Source organism: Stylophora pistillata, chromosome 12, assembly GCF_964205215.1.
Source record: "Stylophora pistillata chromosome 12, jaStyPist1.2, whole genome shotgun sequence".
NCBI lineage: Eukaryota > Metazoa > Cnidaria > Anthozoa > Scleractinia > Pocilloporidae > Stylophora > Stylophora pistillata.
The window spans coordinates 8,921,319-8,937,160 of record NC_142530.1 but is presented as its reverse complement, the minus strand read 5'-3'; the positions used below and the strand labels follow the sequence as shown (position 1 = coordinate 8,937,160).

Below are 15,842 nucleotides of genomic sequence, written 5' to 3'. Positions count from 1 at the left end.
TTGATCATCAGTAAAGGTTTCTAGTGGGAGACCATCAACATCTCCTTCATTTGTTTGTTTTACATTATTGGTTTCCCAGTTCTATCACACCATGCAGCCCAGTCTACAAAATAATGTAAGGTTTTCTAGTTCTGCTGGGCATTTACAATATTGCTTCAACAAACCACTAGAAGTATAGATTGCTTCACTATCATCATCCATATTTCAATATCATCAATTGGTTTTAAAAGTTTCACTCTTTCATCAAAAGGTGAAGTATTAATAGATAAAAATTAATGATTTGCCTTATGCCCTTCTCATAGGTAATTGTAATACAATATACACTGTTTCCTGTGCACTGCTTTATATATTAAGAACTTTAGTTCCAATATCTCTGAATTGTTGTTTAATGCTGTGATTTCCTTGTCATGCTTTGGCACAGGCTAAAATTGTCGTAACAGTTCACTCATACCTTTTTGACCTTTTTGCAATTTACTATATATATATTGCACATGCATGCACATCGAATACATAATGTATATCCATATTGGCTCTCCACCCACTCAGGCAAGCAGGATTATAATTCACGCAGGATTGCAATTCATTTGGATATCATTTTAAAAACACAGTACGAGAGTTAAGAGATGAACATATGGCCAGTTAATAGTTTTCTTCGGTGATACTCATAACTGATTAAATGACATATCTTCACCTTCTATCATATCATGTCAATAAATTTTGATATTTTCCAATTTTCTTTGACTGTGTCTTTATTTTGCCTTGAGGGATATCTTTATCTAAGGGATAAAGAATCAGTTAGTTTGCTTCACAGGAGGCTGAAGAAAATCGAATCTACGTTGACTTGTATTCTTACGACAAGTATGTGAATGTCGATGTACTTGTCTAGTCTTTAAAAGATCAAATGATTTAAGATCATGTCCTGGATTATGACAATCAATTATCTTATCAATAAATACTGTCACTTCTTCATCACTATCTATTTCAAACTGAGGTGCTCCTTCAATCCACAAAAGCGTGTGTATATGAGGTGACCCTCTCTGTTGATATTCTACTCTGTAAAAACCAATCTGATATTTTGCCTAAAGGTAATCAGTAGAGCTCAACAAGAAGTTTGTTAGAAACTGATTAACTTGATAGTCATAATGCTGTGCATATGTTACAGGGTCACTTTGAATTAAGCCACACCTGTCCTCCCAGGTCAAACCCTCTATTAATTTGTTCATCTGTACAGTATTTATTATCACCAAGTTGACCAAGTATTCTAAGTAAATGAATCCATTGTGTTTCTGCCGACAAGAAACTTAACAAGACAGCGTAGCAGATCCTAGCTGTCTTATCATAGCAAACAGATCTCCCTTGGCTTTTTCAAAGTATGGAGGTGACCCTCTCAATGCATTTAATATCCCTAATTATGAAGAATTAATCTACGACCCCCTGCTGCTTCAATTGCCCTGCATTGATATTCCTACTATTTCCTTTGCCTTTTCTAAGAGAAATATGTGACTTTCCCAAACGGATTTTCATTTGTAGCTCTTTTGTTTTAAAGAAAATATTTTCCACACACATTGTAGCGCATCTATCAGATCATCTAAGTTCTGATTTACAAATGTCGCTTTAGTTAACAATGTCTTTTCCATGCTTACATGTAGTGTCTGATCTTGGTTTAGACCAAGAAATATACCAGGATATGCTAATTCTTCATAATATTTCACTCTAAAAATGCTCAATGGTCTATTGCCTTCAGCTGGAGCTATGTTTAAAATATTCTGCCATTCACTATCTTCTTAAGTTGCTGTTAACATATAGTCTCAATTACACCTGCAGGCATTTTTGCTTCACCTTCACTTAAGTCGTTGTTGTCTAATATGTCAGAACTGCTATTGCTGTGAGCATTTTTATCACCTGATTCTGATTGTGAACTGTCATTGTTATGAATTTCATCTTGAACAATTTCTACATTGTACTTATCAACCCAGTCTTTAATTATCAAAGACTAATATCTTCATCTCTTTTTAAGCTGCTATTTGTGATCAACCATTTTGCTCTCTGAACAACTTTATGTGGTCTGACATTTAATGACAGTGCTGAGCTTTTGTACTGTTACAGTAGCTTTCTTTCTGAATTAATTTTGATTGGTGCAGTTTGGCTTGGTACCTGTAGTTACATAGAAAGTGTATGAGTTACATTAGTTGGTATACAATGGATATATGAAGTTCATATATTTTGAACTGCGGTTTTAAATACGTATGATGCACGATCCTTCCCAGTAGATAGCGCTATTTATGAAATAGTGAAAATCAGACCTGAAAAAAATCAGGCCTGTACGGGATTCGAACCACTGACCTCTGCGATACTAGTGCAGCACTCTACCAATTGAGCTAACAAGCCAACTGGGAGCAGGCCGTTAAGTTGATTCGTAATAAACCCGTGATGATAAATTAGATACAATGGATATATGAAGTTCATATATTTTGAACTGCGGTATTAAGTACGTATGATGCACGATCCGTCGCAGTAGATAGCGCTATTTATGCAATAGCGAAAATCAGACCTGAAAAAAATCAGGCCTGTTCGGGATTCCAACCACTGACCTCTGCGATACTAGTGCAGCGCTCTACCAATTGAGCTAACAAGCCAACTGGGAGCAGGCCGTTAAGTTGATTCGTAATAAATGCAGGATGATAAATCAGATGCAATGGATATATGAAGTTCATATATTTTGAACTGCGGTATTAAATACGTATGATGCACGATCCTTCGCAGTAGATAGCGCTATTTATGCAATAGCGAAAATCAGACCTGAAAAAAATCAGGCCTGTACGGGATTCGAACCACTGACCTCTGCGATACTAGTGCAGCGCTCTACCAATTGAGCTAACTAGTCAACTGGGAGCAGGCCATTAAGTTGATTTGTAATAAACCCGTGATGATTCATCAGTGGTTCAAATGCCGTACAGGCCTGATTTTTTTCAGGTCTGATTTTCGCTATTGCATAAATAGCGCTATCTACTGCGAAGGATCGTGCATCATACGTATTTAATACCGCAGTTCAAAATATATGAACTTCATATGTATTCATTGTATCTGATTTATCATCACGGGTTTATTACGAATCAACTTAACGGTCTACTCCCAGTTGGCTTGTTAGCTCAATTGGTAGAGCGCTGCACTAGTATCGTAGAGGTCAGTGGTTCGAATCCCGTACAGGCCTGATTTTATTCAGGTCTGATTTTCGCTATTGCATAAATAATGCTATCTACTGCGAAGGATCGTGCATCATACGTATTAGTTGGTATATTAACAATATTTTCATGATATGTATCTTAGGTTGTCTTCCTCTAGGTGCTTGCATTAATTTCTCAAATGCAATTTTTGGTGCTAGTAATCTAAACTCTAATTCATTAAGGTAAAAAAAATCTGCTTTCTCTGGAAATATCATACCACGATAATGACATGTCCTACAAATTCACTCTTTGTTATCAACACTTTGTTTTATCACACAGAGAAATTTTAATTTCAGGATTGGGCTGTTGAAGTTTGCCAATGTTTAGTACACTATGTCTATACCACAACTGGTCACAGCAAGTGCATATATACAGTGACCCTTGACTCACTATTTCATGGAATTTTTTAATCCATAACTCAATAGAAATATTAGAAGCTCTATAATTTCTTTGGTACTCATTATGTTTTGCTTTTTCTCAGGTGTTTATCATCACGGTGAACTGCGGTATTTTTCTCAATATAATCTAAGGAACTCTGAAAACAAACTAGCTGTTCCATTGCCTCGCACCAATTTCCTGAAAAATAGCTTTAGCTATAACGGTGCCGTTATCTGGAATAGCTTGTCCCCTGAATTGCGGCAAGCAAAATCACTTCAATCCTTCCGAAATGGTTGTCGCAATTTCTTCCTCTGAATCGACAAAACACACACGGCATCTATGTAAAGCAGAATTTCTTTATTTTTTTCTATTTTACTTTTAAATTTTAGATCATGTTTATATAGATTAAAATAGATTGTAACTGTAATAATAGATTGTAATAATATTATTATTTTATCTGATAGATTTACCGTGTCTAAATAAAAATAAAGTTCAAGTTCAAGTTCAAGGTGCACATGACGTTTTTCTATCATTTCTTTGGTATTCATTACGACTTGCTTTTTTCTTTGGTGTACTCGAAATTTTTCTATAATTTCTTTGGTACTAATTATTGCGTTTCGCTTTTTTCTGTGCATGTTTGAGTTCCTCCATAATTTCTCTGATATTCATTTCATTTAGCCCTCTTTTCTGGTGATTGCATACAAATTCTATATTGTTTCCTGTATTCAGCTTTTTGTTGCCTTTTGTTTCTTTTTGTTTTTACAATTATTTAATTGAGTATGTTTTGATACTTTTTTTGACTAGAAAGTGTACAAGCATTGCTGTCAATTGAATTACTAGGTATTTCACTATCACTTTGAATTGAATTTGGAGTGCACAAAGCTATGCATGATGAAATGTAATGCATTTCACCTATATGCCCTAAATAGATTGTTTTTGAGTCTTCTAACACATTAGGATACACAGGTTCACTTAATGTCAATTCTCTAAAGTTTTCACAAGATTCTATAATGTGAATGTTTAGATTCGTTACATCAGAAACTGCTTGAATCATAATGTTATCTGCTCGGGTACCTTGTATAGACATGTCAGATAAATACTGTGACCATGCAAGGCATATAAACTACTTTTTCTATGAAATGTTCAGGATTATCTGTCAGATACCTAACTGCTCGATCTCTAATTTCTACATAATGACCTGAATCACCAAATACCTGGTGTGATATTGATTTAAATGAACAATCACCTCCACCACCAACAGCTAATCGTCTTAATCCATGTCTTAATTAACATTCTATAGTGCAATATAAAATTATAAGGGATACTGAAGGAAATGTTTTCAGTAGTATCTATCATAGAACCAGGATTTAGTTCAAAATCACCAGACATTAATATTCTTCATGTAGATACATATAATTATGTAGCTACTGATTTGATAGTTTTTCTTCTAACAGAAACTATAGAAACTGTCTTGTCTTTGTAAAAAGTTTGTTTTCCAAAGCTTAAAATTTCTAGCAATGTGATGTAAAGCAGATGAAAATAAAGGCACTGTTTTTCTTAGCATTTTTTTGCATTTGGTTCTTATTTGTCTACTATTTGGTGAAAGTAATTTTTTTTTAATGGTACTCATTATGGTTCTCTATCTCTTAGTTACTCTTTGAATTTTAACTTTTGAACACAATCGGGAATGTCTATGGTTTTGAACGCATTTCAGTAAATTTATCTTAGACACTGACAGTTCTTTATCTAAAGATGCACTGCAATCAATGGACACTCAGGTATATTTAGAACCAGGCACAACTTTCATGAATGCATCTATTGAAATACACAATTGTCTATATTGTTTGCACAAACAATTTGGTGTTCTATAGGTGTGGCACTTTAAATAAATTTTGTTCCCTGCTGGATTTGTTTGATTCCCAAAGGAGTTGTTTGGACTCCCGAAGGAGTGTTTTAGTATTGTCCCATTGCTGGGTTTGTTTACCTCCCGACGGAGTTGTATTGTCCCATTGCTGGGTTTGTTTGTCATCCCAAGGAGTTGTATTATCCTATTGCTGGGTTTGTTTGTTTGCCTCCTGAAGGAGTTGTACTGTACCATTTCTGGGTTTGTTTGTCACCCGAAGGAGTTGAACTGTCCCACAGCTGGGTTTATTTGACTACCGAAGCAGTTGTTTCCCCCACTGCTAGCTTTGTCTGACTCCTGCAAAACATAGTGGAGGGGAAATGGTCCCCCACCATTAATTATGCGCAAAGCACGTCTCGATTTAGACGTTGCTTTCTTGAAACGTAATGGACACAAATTATCAAAAAACGTACTAAAATGTTTTGAAACAAATACTTTATAAATGCACCGAAAGTTGAGCCCGGTTCTTGCAGCAAAATAGTGAAAAATCATTGTATAGAAATAAACAACTCACCTCTCTTGCGAAGATACAGAGCACGTGATGATCAGCAGGAAATCGGATCTGTTGTGGTCGATAGCTATCCGTAATATCCACGAGACAATTCCACGACTATCTTTATTCGTAAATTATCGTCAATTGTCTAATTTATTTTTGATAGAATAAATGCGTAAAACGAATCCTAGTGCCAGTCTCTGTGAATAAAGATCCTAAACTGTATGTTTTGATCAGAAGTGGCGTGTTAAAAAGATACGTAAACGTACCAGATAAAGATTCGAATTCCTCCGGAGTTAGCCGAGAATTATTTCGAATCAAAATCTAGTCGAACGAATCACACGAAATGAAACTCATTCCCTCGCTCTGATCGACAGCAATATGACTCGGCCTCTATATAGGCACTAGCCATAAAAAATTAAAATTAATCTTGAGAGTATAATTAACGATTATTCGCCGAAGGCGAGGTGAATAGCGTCGAATAATCCCTGAGAAGAAGTCGAGGGGATTATTCGCCCTCCGGGGGGGAAGGGGGTACTCCCATATATGGGCCATTTACTTAGGTGCTGCGGAATAGGATATGGTTTTTGAGGTTCTCGGTCCATAAAAAGGTATCTTTTTTTTCACCCTTTTGTTTCTGTTTCCATGGTGTGGTCCTTAGATAGGGCAGCTTAATTGTATTATCTAATACTGGAGTATGAAAACGCCCGCCCAAATGCACGTTTTTTTTTAAAACTTCTATCCGTTTAAGTATTGTAACAAAATGATTTTGCAACAGAGGTTTAATAGCCGTTAAGCGGGTAAATGCACATAACGCCTCTTCATTAATTAATAATATGACTGCCGTTCATTTAATTAACAGAACTCTCACAACAAAACTTAGCTGAATGAAATAACGAGTGATAGAAGGGTAATGTTTAGCCGCGATCAAAGTTCAATACGAATACAGTAGGTAGAGACACTCCATTACGAATAATCCTGGCTGTAATCCGCTGTAATAAACAGACCGAATGAAAGATGTATCATGGTTATGATTGCATAATATTAAGCTAGGCTTATTCTAGTATTTTATGCTTGATGCTAGACGTCCAATCTTACAAACAAGAAATAAAGTTTTCCTTTTAATGCTATCAATAATTTTGTTTTTTCCTTGAGTAGGGTGTAATTTTTCGGCTTTGGGCCTTAAAAAGAATATCAGTTTTTGCTTTCTTAGTCCTTAAATAGGGTTAGGGTTCACGAACCTTCGCGGCACACCCCTATCCTAAATTCGCGGAAGTACCCCACCGAGATTATTCGACAATATTCACCGAACCTGAAACGAATAATTGTTTAAATATAATTTCAAAGCTGAACAAACGGGAAATTTCTAAACTCATAACACTTAAGTAACATTTATTAACATTTTATTTTAGCATTTTTGACCATAATTTCAGAGCTGAGCAAAGAGTTTCCAGCAATCTGATTGGTCAAGCGGTTCCTTATAGGACGCTATATTAACCGCTCCACACGGTTTATATAAAAAGTTAAAATAACATCTTAGTAAATGGTACTAAAATGTTATGATTTTAGAAATTTCTTCGTTGTTCAGCTCTGAAATTATATTAAAACAATTATTTGCCTCAGGTTCGGTGACTATCGTCGAATAATCACCTCGACATCGTCTTGGAAATTATTCGACGATATTAACCTCGTCTTCGGCGAATAATTGTTAAAAATAAACCGCATAAAGCCGTTTAAAAACCGTCACATAAGAAACCGCTCCACCAATCAGATTCCTGGAAACTCTCTCCTCAGTTCTAGAATTATGCTAAAAAAGAAATAGAAAACGCCCAGCCAAACAGCAGCTTAAAAAAACGTTCTTTCAATAAACAACACAAAAAAAATCAAAAAACACAAAAGATTACTCCTCGTACTCACCGGCAAGTTGGCAGGCCTGGCTAGTTAGGTTGCTGAGTTTCAGTAGCAGATCTTGGAAGTCAGCCGCTACCACAACATCCTCGTCTCTCTCCGTTACAAGTCGTAGTTCTGCTCTGTCCACACCCTTGCCAATACCTACGGCTAGAACGCGAACGCCCGCCTTTCTCAATGGTTCGGAAGCCTCTCTCAGGCCTTTGGCGTCGGCTGCTGGGGTCTGGGTACCGTCCGTTATCAGCATTGCAATCTTAGGCACGCCCGCCCTGCTCCCTTTAGCGAAGATGTCGCTGGCTGTTAAGGCCAGTGCTTTGTCGATTCGTGTCAGTCCTCTCTCGTAAGGCAGACCCTCTACAGCTCGAGCGAACTCGCTCTCCTCCGCAAACTCGCCAAATCGAGCTTTCACTGAAGCTGAGTTACTGTATAGAACCATGGCTGCTCGGCTGCCGTTTGGAGATATGCCAAAACTTTTCGCCATTTCCTTGACAAAGTTCTTTTGTTTTCGGTAGTTTCTGGCGCCAATGCTGCCCGAAGAATCGATGATAAATGCCAGATCCACGGGAGTGCTACACGGCGGCGGTGCTAAGGAGAAAGAAAGGCGAATTCAGATCGCTTGTGGCCATTCAAAACATGAAACGAGAAGTTCCCGGATGTATACCTCCATTGAGTGGCACAGACCTCTTACAGGTTCTCATATCAACTATTTTCTTTTAACGATCATTGCTTGCCAATTGAAAGAAACCAAAAGGGCAACAAAATAAAACCCAAACCAAACCTAACCAAACCAAACCAAACTGGAACAAAAAATCTAAAACAAAAAACAAACAAACGAGCATACAAGCAAACGAACAAACAAACAAACAAACAAAAGCAAAACAAAAGCAAAGCAAAACAAAACAAAACAAAACAAAACAAAACAAAACAAAACAAAACACCACGCATGACCAAAGGCCAGGAAAGAAAAACAAATGTCTCAGCAAAACTGAGGCCACAAGAGCCACATCTGGTGAACTTGTTTTCACCGTCTATAAGTAGAATTGATGAATAAATACATAAAATGGATGAATAGATCCAAATGTCTATTGGTACTCACCGGCAAGTTGGCAGGCCTGGCTAGTTAGGTTGCTGAGTTTCAGTAGCAGATCTTGGAAGTCAGCCGCTACCACAACATCCTCGTCTCTCTCCGTTACAAGTCGTAGTTCTGCTCTGTCCACACCCTTGCCAATACCTACGGCTAGAACGCGAACGCCCGCCTTTCTCAATGGTTCGGAAGCCTCTCTCAGGCCTTTGGCGTCGGCTGCTGGGGTCTGGGTACCGTCCGTTATCAGCATTGCAATCTTAGGCACGCCCGCCCTGCTCCCTTTAGCGAAGATGTCGCTGGCTGTTAAGGCCAGTGCTTTGTCGATTCGTGTCAGTCCTCTCTCGTAAGGCAGACCCTCTACAGCTCGAGCGAACTCGCTCTCCTCCGCAAACTCGCCAAATCGAGCTTTCACTGAAGCTGAGTTACTGTATAGAACCATGGCTGCTCGGCTGCCGTTTGGAGATATGCCAAAACTCTTCGCCATTTCCTTGACAAAGTTCTTTTGTTTTCGGTAGTTTCTGGCGCCAATGCTGCCCGAAGAATCGATGATAAATGCCAGATCCACGGGAGTGCTACACGGCGGCGGTGCTAAGGAGAAAGAAAGGCGAATTCAGATCGCTTGTGGCCATTCAAAACATGAAACGAGAAGTTCCCGGATGTATACCTCCATTGAGTGGCACAGACCTCTTACAGGTTCTCATATCAACTATTTTCTTTTAACGATCATTGCTTGCCAATTGAAAGAAACCAAAAGGGCAACAAAATAAAACCCAAACCAAACCTAACCAAACCAAACCAAACTGGAACAAAAAATCTAAAACAAAAAACAAACAAACGAGCATACAAGCAAACGAACAAACAAACAAACAAACAAAAGCAAAACAAAAGCAAAGCAAAACAAAACAAAACAAAACAAAAAAAAACAAAACAAAACAAAACACCACGCATGACCAAAGGCCAGGAAAGAAAAACAAATGTCTCAGCAAAACTGAGGCCACAAGAGCCACATCTGGTGAACTTGTTTTCACCGTCTATAAGTAGAATAGATGAATAAATACATAAAATGGATGAATAGATCCAAATGTCTATTGGTACTCACCGGCAAGTTGGCAGGCCTGGCTAGTTAGGTTGCTGAGTTTCAGTAGCAGATCTTGGAAGTCAGCCGCTACCACAACATCCTCGTCTCTCTCCGTTACAAGTCGTAGTTCTGCTCTGTCCACACCCTTGCCAATACCTACGGCTAGAACGCGAACGCCCGCCTTTCTCAATGGTTCGGAAGCCTCTCTCAGGCCTTTGGCGTCGGCTGCTGGGGTCTGGGTACCGTCCGTTATCAGCATTGCAATCTTAGGCACGCCCGCCCTGCTCCCTTTAGCGAAGATGTCGCTGGCTGTTAAGGCCAGTGCTTTGTCGATTCGTGTCAGTCCTCTCTCGTAAGGCAGACCCTCTACAGCTCGAGCGAACTCGCTCTCCTCCGCAAACTCGCCAAATCGAGCTTTCACTGAAGCTGAGTTACTGTATAGAACCATGGCTGCTCGGCTGCCGTTTGGAGATATGCCAAAACTCTTCGCCATTTCCTTGACAAAGTTCTTTTGTTTTCGGTAGTTTCTGGCGCCAATGCTGCCCGAAGAATCGATGATAAATGCCAGATCCACGGGAGTGCTACACGGCGGCGGTGCTAAGGAGAAAGAAAGGCGAATTCAGATCGCTTGTGGCCATTCAAAACATGAAACGAGAAGTTCCCGGATGTATACCTCCATTGAGTGGCACAGACCTCTTACAGGTTCTCATATCAACTATTTTCTTTTAACGATCATTGCTTGCCAATTGAAAGAAACCAAAAGGGCAACAAAATAAAACCCAAACCAAACCTAACCAAACCAAACCAAACTGGAACAAAAAATCTAAAACAAAAAACAAACAAACGAGCATACAAGCAAACGAACAAACAAACAAACAAACAAAAGCAAAACAAAAGCAAAGCAAAACAAAACAAAACAAAACAAAACAAAACAAAACAAAACAAAACACCACGCATGACCAAAGGCCAGGAAAGAAAAACAAATGTCTCAGCAAAACTGAGGCCACAAGAGCCACATCTGGTGAACTTGTTTTCACCGTCTATAAGTAGAATAGATGAATAAATACATAAAATGGATGAATAGATCCAAATGTCTATTGGTACTCACCGGCAAGTTGGCAGGCCTGGCTAGTTAGGTTGCTGAGTTTCAGTAGCAGATCTTGGAAGTCAGCCGCTACCACAACATCCTCGTCTCTCTCCGTTACAAGTCGTAGTTCTGCTCTGTCCACACCCTTGCCAATACCTACGGCTAGAACGCGAACGCCCGCCTTTCTCAATGGTTCGGAAGCCTCTCTCAGGCCTTTGGCGTCGGCTGCTGGGGTCTGGGTACCGTCCGTTATCAGCATTGCAATCTTAGGCACGCCCGCCCTGCTCCCTTTAGCGAAGATGTCGCTGGCTGTTAAGGCCAGTGCTTTGTCGATTCGTGTCAGTCCTCTCTCGTAAGGCAGACCCTCTACAGCTCGAGCGAACTCGCTCTCCTCCGCAAACTCGCCAAATCGAGCTTTCACTGAAGCTGAGTTACTGTATAGAACCATGGCTGCTCGGCTGCCGTTTGGAGATATGCCAAAACTCTTCGCCATTTCCTTGACAAAGTTCTTTTGTTTTCGGTAGTTTCTGGCGCCAATGCTGCCCGAAGAATCGATGATAAATGCCAGATCCACGGGAGTGCTACACGGCGGCGGTGCTAAGGAGAAAGAAAGGCGAATTCAGATCGCTTGTGGCCATTCAAAACATGAAACGAGAAGTTCCCGGATGTATACCTCCATTGAGTGGCACAGACCTCTTACAGGTTCTCATATCAACTATTTTCTTTTAACGATCATTGCTTGCCAATTGAAAGAAACCAAAAGGGCAACAAAATAAAACCCAAACCAAACCTAACCAAACCAAACCAAACTGGAACAAAAAATCTAAAACAAAAAACAAACAAACGAGCATACAAGCAAACGAACAAACAAACAAACAAACAAAAGCAAAACAAAAGCAAAGCAAAACAAAACAAAACAAAACAAAACAAAACAAAACAAAACAAAACAAAACAAAACACCACGCATGACCAAAGGCCAGGAAAGAAAAACAAATGTCTCAGCAAAACTGAGGCCACAAGAGCCACATCTGGTGAACTTGTTTTCACCGTCTATAAGTAGAATAGATGAATAAATACATAAAATGGATGAATAGATCCAAATGTCTATTGGTACTCACCGGCAAGTTGGCAGGCCTGCCTAGTTAGGTTGCTGAGTTTCAGTAGCAGATCTTGGAAGTCAGCCGCTACCACAACATCCTCGTCTCTCTCCGTTACAAGTCGTAGTTCTGCTCTGTCCACACCCTTGCCAATACCTACGGCTAGAACGCGAACGCCCGCCTTTCTCAATGGTTCGGAAGCCTCTCTCAGGCCTTTGGCGTCGGCTGCTGGGGTCTGGGTACCGTCCGTTATCAGCATTGCAATCTTAGGCACGCCCGCCCTGCTCCCTTTAGCGAAGATGTCGCTGGCTGTTAAGGCCAGTGCTTTGTCGATTCGTGTCAGTCCTCTCTCGTAAGGCAGACCCTCTACAGCTCGAGCGAACTCGCTCTCCTCCGCAAACTCGCCAAATCGAGCTTTCACTGAAGCTGAGTTACTGTATAGAACCATGGCTGCTCGGCTGCCGTTTGGAGATATGCCAAAACTCTTCGCCATTTCCTTGACAAAGTTCTTTTGTTTTCGGTAGTTTCTGGCGCCAATGCTGCCCGAAGAATCGATGATAAATGCCAGATCCACGGGAGTGCTACACGGCGGCGGTGCTAAGGAGAAAGAAAGGCGAATTCAGATCGCTTGTGGCCATTCAAAACATGAAACGAGAAGTTCCCGGATGTATACCTCCATTGAGTGGCACAGACCTCTTACAGGTTCTCATATCAACTATTTTCTTTTAACGATCATTGCTTGCCAATTGAAAGAAACCAAAAGGGCAACAAAATAAAACCCAAACCAAACCTAACCAAACCAAACCAAACTGGAACAAAAAATCTAAAACAAAAAACAAACAAACGAGCATACAAGCAAACGAACAAACAAACAAACAAACAAAAGCAAAACAAAAGCAAAGCAAAACAAAACAAAACAAAACAAAACAAAACAAAACAAAACAAAACACCACGCATGACCAAAGGCCAGGAAAGAAAAACAAATGTCTCAGCAAAACTGAGGCCACAAGAGCCACATCTGGTGAACTTGTTTTCACCGTCTATAAGTAGAATAGATGAATAAATACATAAAATGGATGAATAGATCCAAATGTCTATTGGTACTCACCGGCAAGTTGGCAGGCCTGGCTAGTTAGGTTGCTGAGTTTCAGTAGCAGATCTTGGAAGTCAGCCGCTACCACAACATCCTCGTCTCTCTCCGTTACAAGTCGTAGTTCTGCTCTGTCCACACCCTTGCCAATACCTACGGCTAGAACGCGAACGCCCGCCTTTCTCAATGGTTCGGAAGCCTCTCTCAGGCCTTTGGCGTCGGCTGCTGGGGTCTGGGTACCGTCCGTTATCAGCATTGCAATCTTAGGCACGCCCGCCCTGCTCCCTTTAGCGAAGATGTCGCTGGCTGTTAAGGCCAGTGCTTTGTCGATTCGTGTCAGTCCTCTCTCGTAAGGCAGACCCTCTACAGCTCGAGCGAACTCGCTCTCCTCCGCAAACTCGCCAAATCGAGCTTTCACTGAAGCTGAGTTACTGTATAGAACCATGGCTGCTCGGCTGCCGTTTGGAGATATGCCAAAACTCTTCGCCATTTCCTTGACAAAGTTCTTTTGTTTTCGGTAGTTTCTGGCGCCAATGCTGCCCGAAGAATCGATGATAAATGCCAGATCCACGGGAGTGCTACACGGCGGCGGTGCTAAGGAGAAAGAAAGGCGAATTCAGATCGCTTGTGGCCATTCAAAACATGAAACGAGAAGTTCCCGGATGTATACCTCCATTGAGTGGCACAGACCTCTTACAGGTTCTCATATCAACTATTTTCTTTTAACGATCATTGCTTGCCAATTGAAAGAAACCAAAAGGGCAACAAAATAAAACCCAAACCAAACCTAACCAAACCAAACCAAACTGGAACAAAAAATCTAAAACAAAAAACAAACAAACGAGCATACAAGCAAACGAACAAACAAACAAACAAACAAAAGCAAAACAAAAGCAAAGCAAAACAAAACAAAACAAAACAAAACAAAACAAAACAAAACAAAACAAAACACCACGCATGACCAAAGGCCAGGAAAGAAAAACAAATGTCTCAGCAAAACTGAGGCCACAAGAGCCACATCTGGTGAACTTGTTTTCACCGTCTATAAGTAGAATAGATGAATAAATACATAAAATGGATGAATAGATCCAAATGTCTATTGGTACTCACCGGCAAGTTGGCAGGCCTGGCTAGTTAGGTTGCTGAGTTTCAGTAGCAGATCTTGGAAGTCAGCCGCTACCACAACATCCTCGTCTCTCTCCGTTACAAGTCGTAGTTCTGCTCTGTCCACACCCTTGCCAATACCTACGGCTAGAACGCGAACGCCCGCCTTTCTCAATGGTTCGGAAGCCTCTCTCAGGCCTTTGGCGTCGGCTGCTGGGGTCTGGGTACCGTCCGTTATCAGCATTGCAATCTTAGGCACGCCCGCCCTGCTCCCTTTAGCGAAGATGTCGCTGGCTGTTAAGGCCAGTGCTTTGTCGATTCGTGTCAGTCCTCTCTCGTAAGGCAGACCCTCTACAGCTCGAGCGAACTCGCTCTCCTCCGCAAACTCGCCAAATCGAGCTTTCACTGAAGCTGAGTTACTGTATAGAACCATGGCTGCTCGGCTGCCGTTTGGAGATATGCCAAAACTCTTCGCCATTTCCTTGACAAAGTTCTTTTGTTTTCGGTAGTTTCTGGCGCCAATGCTGCCCGAAGAATCGATGATAAATGCCAGATCCACGGGAGTGCTACACGGCGGCGGTGCTAAGGAGAAAGAAAGGCGAATTCAGATCGCTTGTGGCCATTCAAAACATGAAACGAGAAGTTCCCGGATGTATACCTCCATTGAGTGGCACAGACCTCTTACAGGTTCTCATATCAACTATTTTCTTTTAACGATCATTGCTTGCCAATTGAAAGAAACCAAAAGGGCAACAAAATAAAACCCAAACCAAACCTAACCAAACCAAACCAAACTGGAACAAAAAATCTAAAACAAAAAACAAACAAACGAGCATACAAGCAAACGAACAAACAAACAAACAAACAAAAGCAAAACAAAAGCAAAGCAAAACAAAACAAAACAAAACAAAACAAAACAAAACAAAACAAAACACCACGCATGACCAAAGGCCAGGAAAGAAAAACAAATGTCTCAGCAAAACTGAGGCCACAAGAGCCACATCTGGTGAACTTGTTTTCACCGTCTATAAGTAGAATAGATGAATAAATACATAAAATGGATGAATAGATCCAAATGTCTATTGGTACTCACCGGCAAGTTGGCAGGCCTGGCTAGTTAGGTTGCTGAGTTTCAGTAGCAGATCTTGGAAGTCAGCCGCTACCACAACATCCTCGTCTCTCTCCGTTACAAGTCGTAGTTCTGCTCTGTCCACACCCTTGCCAATACCTACGGCTAGAACGCGAACGCCCGCCTTTCTCAATGGTTCGGAAGCCTCTCTCAGGCCTTTGGCGTCGGCTGCTGGGGTCTGGGTACCGTCCGTTATCAGCATTGCAATCTTAGGCACGCCCGCCCTGCTCCCTTTAGCGAAGATGTCGCTGGCTGTTAAGGCCAGTG

General features: G+C 40.7%; 2 protein-coding genes across 2 annotated transcripts; both read right to left on the bottom strand.

Annotated features, from left to right (window-relative positions):
• Nucleotides 1-8,960: 8,960 nt before the first annotated feature.
• LOC148718683 (cuticlin-6-like) lies at nt 8,961-9,538 on the bottom strand. The gene has a single exon (XM_088739960.1). The coding sequence runs from the start codon at nt 9,472-9,474 to the stop codon at nt 8,989-8,991; it is 486 nt and encodes a 161-aa protein (XP_088596086.1). The 5' UTR covers nt 9,475-9,538; the 3' UTR covers nt 8,961-8,988.
• Nucleotides 9,539-10,853: 1,315 nt separating this feature from the next.
• LOC148718682 (cuticlin-6-like) lies at nt 10,854-11,712 on the bottom strand. Its single transcript, XM_088739896.1, has one exon. It carries the CDS (start codon nt 11,646-11,648, stop codon nt 11,163-11,165), a length of 486 nt encoding a protein of 161 aa, XP_088596022.1. The 5' UTR covers nt 11,649-11,712; the 3' UTR covers nt 10,854-11,162.
• Between the last annotated feature and the right edge of the window lie 4,130 nt (nt 11,713-15,842).